This window comes from Lemur catta, chromosome 11 (assembly GCF_020740605.2).
Source record: "Lemur catta isolate mLemCat1 chromosome 11, mLemCat1.pri, whole genome shotgun sequence".
NCBI lineage: Eukaryota > Metazoa > Chordata > Mammalia > Primates > Lemuridae > Lemur > Lemur catta.
In genome coordinates, this window is record NC_059138.1 from 87,633,534 (window position 1) to 87,642,893 (window position 9,360).

The window sequence follows — 9,360 nt, forward strand, 5'->3', positions numbered from 1 at the left end:
CGTATCACAGTCCTATAAAGTGGGTATTTATTACACCCACTATAGAGGTAAAGAAACTGAAACTCAGAGGTGAGTAGCTTAACAAAGTTCACCCACCAGTCGTGTGACAGCCAGGTTGGAGCTCAGGTCTCTAACTCTGTGGCTTGAACTTTTAGTGGCTGCTTAGAACTCTGTCCAGAGAACCAGAGCAGACAGTAACCAGCCCAGAGGGGGTCCTCTTTCTTTTTCAAGTTTGATACTTAGGTCCTAGTGATTTCAAACCATATGAGATTTCCAATTTGTGTTTGCTTTTATATATAACTTCTTATCTTTTAAGAACATGCTCAATTGTTAATTATTCATTGTTTTATGTGAATATCAACATTGTAAGAAATGTCTGGTTTATGATGTAATGTAACAGATATGAAGCCTTTTAAATTTAGGTTATGTTTCAGATTTGGGCTGGGGGCAGAGGAGCAGTACCTTGACCAAACAGATTTCTTACACACACACATACCCTTCTGAGTGTACTTTTTTGTACAGGAGATTAGGAAGACTAAGAAAACATTTAACACTATCAATTTTCTTAATATTGAAATAGCTTAAAGGTATTACTATTTTCTTTGCATTTATTATGATACCTTTACCCTATTATTGCCACCATACATATGATATTTAGAAGTATTCAGCCTTGAGGGGCTAAAATACCTTGATTCTTCTATTTTTATCAGACTACTTTAAATCACTAATTGAAGAGGATATACGTGTGTTTGTATGTGTATGTCTATGTTTATGTACATAGATGTATATATTAGAAGCCTGAAACTTTATTATCCTGTTTGACTGGATTGATTGCTGTTTCCAGTAGAATGTTTTCTTTTACTAACAAAAATGAATTTAATAAACAAGAAAAAAGAGAGATGCTTTTATGAAAGAGTTTAAATTTAGCCACCAGAGTTTCCATCAGTATTGTTAACCATCTTGCACACCCACACGTAAAGCATGGTCCCATTGCTTGGCCACATCTTCCCACTCCCTGTCGCCCCCTGGGTCCTGCTGTCCCCGGCAGCCCCTGCTTCCCAGTCCCCATGGCGTTTGTGATTCCCCACAGCTGGCCCGTTGGAAGAAGAGCGGTTTGGCTTCCCCGCGTTCAGTGGCATCTCTCGCCTGACCTGGCTGGTCTCCCTCTTTGGGGAACTTTCTCTTGTGTCTGCCACTTTGGAACAGCGAAAGGAAGATCAATACATGAAGATGACTGTGTGCCTGGAGACGGAGAACAAGCGGTAAGTCGTGAGAAGCCGTGAGGAAAAGGAAACTTAAGGACATCCTCGTGTGTTCACAAGGGCGAATCACTCCCAGCTCCGGAGGAGCTGCACGCAAAGCACTGAGATTGCACTAACTGCCTCTTTTCATCCTCAGCAGCCCCGTGAATTTAGTAAAAAAGACAAACATAATCCCCTTTGCCGTAACTAAATGCAGGCTTACAGAACTTTAGAAGGTTGCCTAAGTCATGCAAATAATGAATAAGATTTAGTAGATGTTGAGTTAACTCTGTGACCTGAATTTTTTCCAATATTTTACTGTGAAAATTTTCAGACATAAGGTGAAGTTGAAAGAATTTTGCAGTGGACATTCATAAACCTACCACCTAGATTCTGCTATTAACATCATACTCCACTTCCTTATCACATGGGCAACATTCATCCCTCAGCGCAAACAGAATTTAAGGTTCTGTAGTTCAGCTTTATCATCATAGCATAACTGTTACCCTGTTCCAAAATGTTCCAATTCTTTATTTCTTATACCAAGTCTTTTTAACAAAAGCACAATCAAGGCTGGGCATGGTGGCTCATGTCTGTAATGATAGCATTTTGAGAGGCCAAGGTAGGAGGATCACTTGAGGCCAGGAGTTTGAGACCACCCTGAGCAACATAGTGAGACCTCATCTCTACAAAAAAAAATTAGCTAGGCATGGTGGCACCTACGTGTAGTCCCTGCTACTCAGGAGGCTGAGACAGGAGGATCACTTGAGCCCAGGAGTTTGAGGTTGCAGTGAGCTATGACTGTGCCACTGTACTCCAGCCTGGGTGACAGAGCTAGACTTTGTCTCGAAAAAAGAAATAAGATTGAAAGGGTAAAAAAAGAGCCCATTCATAATTTTCTTTGCAAAGCATTTGAGCTAGGTGGAATAATCAGAGCAGTAAAGGTTGTAGAGTGTCTCTGTATGTGTTTCCAGGTAGGTGGTCTCCTTTGGGAATAGAATTATACCATTGGGTATTTAAAAAACAAAAGTTGCTGAATGAAGCCTAATCTCTGTCCATTTGGAGGAGTTTCCTCTTTGCTAGGAAAAGGCAAGGGCCGGGCAGGTGCAGGAAGAGCACACAGAGCTTGGCGGTGCTGCATGTGGAGTGACCGGCAGTGGTGGCCCCTGGCTGTGGTGGTGGCCACGTGGGTGTTAGGATTGTCGCTGGGGTCAGCGACAGCCGCTGGGGTCATGGATGGTTGCAGTGTCCTGTAAGCAGAGCTAAAGGTACCTCGAGGTGCTGCAAGAGCATAGGGAAGGGGAACCCGGAGAGGTCTGATCACAGTTCTCAGCGGAGGGGCTGCCGTGCTCGGTGGTGAAGTCTGAGGCCGTGAGGAAACGTGACGTGGGCACGCGGGGCTGACTCTCGTGTTTGTACAGGGCTGGGTTGGGGCAGACGGCAGACGCCATAGAATTGTAACTTCTTAAATTCATATGATACTTTCCACTTCATAAATCACATTTTTAATCTCTCAGCGGCACCGTGATGTAGGTACAGCGGGGTACTTTCTGTCTTTACTGGTGAGGAAATTGTGGGGCACGGAACATCTCCACACTTTGTGTCCCCTCAAACCCCAAAACCCCATGCTACCTGGAAGGACATAAGAAATTTTCTTAGGTGGATTAAGACTCTTTGGAATACCTCAAGTTTATTTTTATTCAATGTCAAGATAAAGCAGTGAATAAATTGCATTAAAATTAATCTTTGTCATCACATCTTAGAATGTCCCTGTTTGCAGGACTATACTTTGAGCTTTCAAAACTAGCCATTAATTTTTTTAGATGAAGTTAGACGAGTGTTTTGATAGAATTTATAATAATCATTCAATTTTAAAACTTTGCATCAAAGCCCAAAAAGTTTAGTTGACGGATTGATCACCTTAGTTGTTCTTAATTTACTAATTTAACTGCTGTTCCCTGGATTCTTTGACCTGAGTATGAATTTTTGCTTTATGGGCTAGCACCAAACACCGTGAGTCACTTTAATGACCTCCAGCGTAGCAAACTTGCTGACCTGCAGTGCTTTGAAGCAAGCTGGGCCCCGCTCAGTTGAGGTGCTCTTTGGTGTCATGTGCTGTGTGGTGGAGAAAAGCCGCCGTGCCCTGGGAGTGCAGCCCTGGCTTCTCATGGTGCCTTGGAGAATGCCTTGCCGTTGTGGGCTTGTTCTAGTCTGCACGTGGGATTCTGTTTCGGCTAAAAGTAGACATCTTCCCAAGGCTGCTACACGTGAGGAGCCACTGCCAGTTGTCTCGGGACACAGTTCCTTCAGTTACAGCTACCTTCATATCACACAGCAGAGTGGAGCAGAACCACAGGGGAATGGGTGGGGGTGATCTTGAAAGGTCACCAATGAAAGGACAGAGGTCATCACTTGAATCCCTGGTGTATAAATACTAGTATTGGCTAATGTTTATTGAGTGTGTACTACGTGCCAAGCATGGCCTAGCCCTTTTACAAGGGCTTTTTTTGGTGTGGGTTTTTTTTTCAGACAGAATCTCACTCTGTTGTCCCGGGTGGAGTTCAGTGGTATCAGCATAGCCCACAGCAACCTCAAACTTCTGGGCTCAAGTGATCCTCCTGCCTCAGCCTCCCGAGTAGCTTGGACTATAGGCACATGCCATGATGGCTGGCTAATTTTCTTATTTTTAGTAATTACAGGGTCTCACTCTTGCTCAGGCTGGTCTCAAACTTCTGAGCTCAAGCAATCCACCCGCCTGGGCCTCCCAGAGTGCTAGGATTGCAGGCGTGAGCCAACCTTGCCCAGCTGAAGTAGGTATTATTGTTATCACTTAGGAGACAGGCTCAGAGAGGTTAAGAAACTTGCCCAGGGGCACAGAGCTAAAAAGTGGTTGTGTGGGATTCACACTCAGGCAGCCTGTCTCCAGACCCCACGCCGCATGCCTTCTCCCCAGCAGTGCTCAGGAAGGGCAAGGAAAGGCCTGTCCAGGTCTTGTCTGTACCTGGTCAGAGTCTTCACACGTCAGTGAGATGGGTGTCATTAGCCCCAAATCCCAGAGTTAGCCAGGAAACCCTGGCACAACTTACCCCAATCCATGTTCTTTCCATCTTACCAGCAGTTTTCAAACGTTGTAAAAATAGGCATTAGGACCCCTTTTCAACCCACATCTTATGTGGATATTCAGTATATAAAAGAGGTACAAATTTTAACTCTCCTGTGGAAATCCATTGGTAGGAGTGGTGCCAAAGTGGTGCCCTGCCTGCCTCTTCTTCGGGGCTTGTTAGAAAGTCGCCACCTCCACCGTGCTTGCAGACAGCCACTGACACTAGGGACGTGGATGTGACTGGACAACTTCCAGTAGAAGGTGAAAAGCAGGTAGCACTTTTGCAGGTAGTCAGTGCCCAGTTTGGTGAATGCAAACGTGTACAGATTTTCACAGAGGGTTGCAGAGGAGCTGTTTATGAACTCAGGCTTGTGTTTTTGGTTGGAATGTCTGGAATCAGGTGTGGTCCAAGCCTAGAACCTGAATGGACCAGGTCCTATCCTTACCTCTGCTCCATCCAGGTGGCAGGAAGGTGCCAACAGCTGATGTCACTTAAACCCATGGTTAGGAAACAGCATAACTTTCCAAGTTTTTAGCAGACAGGGTCACAAAATGAGGAGGCTATTATATCAACATCTCTCCTGATGATATGGTTCCCCCTTAGTGCATTTCAGACCACTTCCTCTTGAGCACCACCCCGCCCGACTGCAGTGCTGCTGGTCGTGGCAAGTGAGATCAGCCCAGGGAGGAGTCCTTTACCGAGGTTAGAGGCAGCCCTTAGCTTCCTGCGGCACCCAAAACACCTTAAGTGGGCTCCTGTGCCCTTTCTTGCAATCCTATACTTAAATCTTAAGCCTTATTATGGGACACCACTCTAGAAGCAGATAACAAAAGAGGATGAAGGTGGTTTCCCTTCATTCCTTAGCATCACTGGTCTGACCTGGGCCCCCAGGCCTGACCTACTGCAGCCGAATGGGAGGTGAAAACCCCATGACTTAGCACAGCTGCCCAAGAAAACTGCCTTGTGCTTGGCCCTGGCTCATCCACGTGGGAAAAGAAAAGGGAGGGGCACCAAAGAGAAGCAGCCAGAGGCCAATGCCGAGTCATCTTATGCCTGCGACTTTGTTCTAAGAAGGAAGGAAAAATATGTGTGTGAAGATGCTGAATGCAGGATACCCATAAATTTGGCAACAATAAAATATTAAGTAAACTGTATAATCAATTATACATGATATGCACACAGAAATAATCACAATAGCAGAATCTATAGGATGAGAAACATTTTTAAATAAGCAAAAGAAGCATAATCAAAAATTGCTGAAGATGCTGGTACTCTGAGACGGGAGTCTGCTGGCCTCATTTGCCAGCAAATTGATAACCTCCTTGCCTTCTAAAAAAATTGCTTATGGCTTTATATGTCCTATACATACAAATATTTGAAAGGATTCTTATAAACTGAAGATTCTTTTATTTAGGTGGAAGACTTTATGAAAAAAAATTTTTTTTTTCCATTTAAAAAGTCCTAGTTGAGCACAGTGGCTCACACCTGTAATCCTAGCACTTTGGGAGGGTGAGATAGGAGGATCACTTGAGGCCAGGAGTTCAAGACCAGCCTGAGGAAGAGCGAGACCCTGTCTCTACCAAAAATAGAAAAAATTAGCTGGGCAATGGCGAGGTGGCATGCACCTGTAGTCCCAGCTACTCAGGAGACTGAGGCAGGAGGATCACTTGAGCCCAGGAGTTCGAGGTTGCTGTGAGCTGTGATGATGCCAACATACCCCAACCCAGGCAGCAGAGCAAGATCCTGTCTCCAAAAAAAATAAATAAGTGAAAAGTCCTTAAATCAGTGCTGTGTAGTTTTTAGAATATATTTAAAAGAGCAGATTTTATATTTTTTCTGTCATATTCAGTGAAGCTTTTTACTTTAGGTCAAAATGTACTTAGGAGAAGGTTTCTCTGTTTTCCATAAGCAGATATCACAGCTCTTATCTGTTATAAAGAGAGCAACAGCCCAGAGCAAGGACAAATTTGGAAGAACTGGAGTCTGTCCTATTTGGATTTTAGATTTGTGAGTGTGGACATGAGCCTGGGTGGGGAGGGTGGGGATTTGAAATGGAAGCAGCTGCTTTGTTAACTGGTAGTGGGTACTTTCTGACATGTGTTCAGGTTCATAGATTTCTTTGAGAATCTGATGAAAGAACTCCTAAGAATTCTTCCTCATAGACGTGCACACCCGCGTGGGAAAGCGGTTTGCACACTGTGTCAGGCAGCTCTTGTGTTGCCTGTAGTCTGTGTCTCGATCCCCTGGAAGGATCCTAGGAGACTCAGGGTGAAAACTCTGGAATAACTAACAGGTCTTCACACAAAAGTCGCTGAATGAATTCCCCTGCCTGATGGCAAAATTAAATAAAGGACTGTTTGGCCGTAAAGTTGGAAACACAGTCACCACGGCCTTTGGGAGGTTGGTGGAAGTCAGGTGCCACCTAAGCCACCACATTGAGCTACGACGGCAGGGAAAGTGGGTGCACGGTGAGGACCGGTTAGCAGATCAGGTGCCAGCAAGCACCCATTTGTGCTCCTGTGTCATCTCTAACGTGATTCTCTTGTCTTTGCAGTCCGCTGTCATGGATTGAAGAGAAAGGGCCGGGTTTAAAACGAAACAGATATTTAAGCTTCCACTTCAAATCTGGGTCCCTGGAGAATGTGCCAAATGTAGGCGTCAATAAGAACATTTTCCTGAAAGATCAAAATATATTTGTGCAGAAACTCTTGGGCCAGTTCTCAGAGAAGGAACTGGCTGCGGAGAAGAAACGCATCCTGCACTGTCTGGGGCTCGCGGAGGAAATCCGGAAGCACTGCTGTCCCGAGAAGTGAGGACGGAAGCGGCACGGCCCTCCCGAGATGGGACCAGAGTTTGGCTCCTACCAAGAGTTGACCTTTATCTTTATTCTTACAATTAAACGTGTTGGGTAAACAGGATTAGTTTATTGTTACGAGCTGTGTTGGGGGTGACATTTGGGGTTGGAGTCGTGCAGTGGGTTCAAGGTGCGCTGGCCTTGGCTGAGCTCAGCTAAGTGCTCAAGTGCCTGGTTCCCTTTACTCTCCCCACCCTGTGAGGGGTGTTCCCAGGCGTGTCTTCACTGGGGTTCTAGGAAGGCTTGTTTGAAGTCACCTAGATAGTAAATGGAAGAACGAGGCTTTAAGCCCCACGTGTGCTCTGAACCACTACAAAACACTGCCTTGGCACTCTGGGAGGCCGAGGCGGGCAGATCGTTTGAGCTCAGGAGTTCGAGACCAGCCTGAGCAAGAGCGAGACCCCCGTCTCTACTAAAAAAAATAGAAATTATCCGGACAACTAAAAATATATTGAAAAAATTAGCCGGGCATGGTGGCGCATGCCTGTAGTCCCAGCTACTCGGGAGGCTGAGGCAGGAGGATTACTCGAGCCCAGGAGTTTGAGGTTGCTGTGAGCTAGGCTGATGCCATGGCACTCTGGCCCAGGCAACTGTAGCCCAGGCAACAGAGCAAGACTCTGTCTCAAAAAAGAAAAGAAAAAACACTGCCTTGAATTTTATTTTGTGTCACAAACTTTCACCAGGTAGCTGTGCTAGGTGCTGGGAATCGTAAAAACGGGTAAGATGCAACATTGCCCTCAGTAGCTCACAGCGTCTAAAGGGAACCAGCCACACAAAGCAGTCTCCATGCTGTAGCACGTCCAGTAAAGAGATACGCACCTATGGGCCTGGAAGAGGGTTCAGGGGAGACTTATGGACCAGATCTTGATGACAGGTGAGGGTTGGGGAGGGCCCTCCTCGTGCAGGACTGGCATGAGCAAAGGAACAGAGTGGAGGTGGCGGGAGCGCACCCTGGGGAGTGTTGCTGGGGCCTTGGGGAATGCAGGGGGAGTACCGGAGAGGCAAATCTGGTTTTGGCGGAACCTAGAAGTCAGATGTAAGAGCTGGGGTATGGTTTATTATGCAGTGTGGAGGCACTGGAGGGTGTTACCTACCAGAGGAATGGCACTCGGAGGGCTGCCTGGAGGAGGTGAGAGGAGATAGAAGAGGAGGGGTGCAGGTGAGAGCCAGCAGGTGTGTGCTGCAGGCCCGGAGCTGTGCACATTCAGTCAGACTCTGCTGCCCTTGAGGCAGAGCCAAGTTTAGGAAGCTGCTCCTTCAGTTCCTTGCTGGTCCTGTTGCATTTTCTCAGAAGCCTGTTGGATTTCTTGCTTCTGTAACTGTCTTGTCACCTGTGCGTACTCTCCGCTTGCCACTGTGATGTTGAACCAATTCAGCAGCTGTGAGGTCACTGATGGAGGCAAACTCTGTGTACCGTTTCCGTTTCTATTTTCCATCACCACAGTGCCTCAAGGTAGAGCCGAGAAATATGTTAACTTATAATCTAAAAAAAATTCCTAAAGGTCTGCATCAGGGTCAAGGTTATTGTGTGTCAGGGCCATTGTCAAGTTCAGGGTCAGGATTCTGGTGCGTGTGTTAGGCTGAGGCTCAGGGTCACAGGGTGAGGGTCAAGGTCAGGATCAGCAGTCTCTAGCCACCTCCTAGCACCGTGTGCTAGCGTTTGTGGATGCAACTTTCTGAAATGCTCTTCCCCCATCTACCTGCATGTCTACCTGCTTCACCTGCATGGGGTCTCATGCTGCCCCAGCCTCCCTGCCCCTCCACTAGGATATGAGCAGCAATCCTAGGGTGGAACATTTTGCTTATTACTGAGCCCCAAGCACTTAGAAGAGTGCCTGGCACAGAGTAGGTGCTCAATGAAAGTTTAATAAATGATGAAAATGCACTTAAGTATTTCTGGAAAAAGGTATACTTGGAAATAAAATGTAACCAACTGTTCACAGTAGTTCTCTATCTAGGGTACAATTACAAGAAAACTTCATGGTCAATTCGATGTATGTTCATACTGTTTTCTTTTTTTGTTTTGAGATGAGATCTATGTTGCCCAGGCTGGTCTTCAACTCCCAGGCTCAAGCGATCCTCCCACCGCACGCTCCTGAGTAGCTGGGACTGCAAGCATAGCATACCACCATACCTGGCTCATTTTGTTATTTTTATTTTT

General features: G+C 46.1%; 1 protein-coding gene across 1 annotated transcript in view; it reads left to right on the forward strand.

Annotated features, from left to right (window-relative positions):
- Window positions 1-7,263, forward strand: part of BLVRA (biliverdin reductase A) — a 42,524-nt gene extending 35,261 nt beyond the window's left edge. Inside the window, exons 7-8 of the mRNA XM_045564118.1 lie at window positions 1,091-1,262; window positions 6,900-7,263. Of these exons, the coding sequence (XP_045420074.1) occupies window positions 1,091-1,262; window positions 6,900-7,158 (431 nt within the window). The 3' untranslated portion in view covers window positions 7,159-7,263. The remainder of the gene's footprint in view (window positions 1-1,090; window positions 1,263-6,899) is intronic.
- Window positions 7,264-9,360: the final 2,097 nt, after the last annotated feature.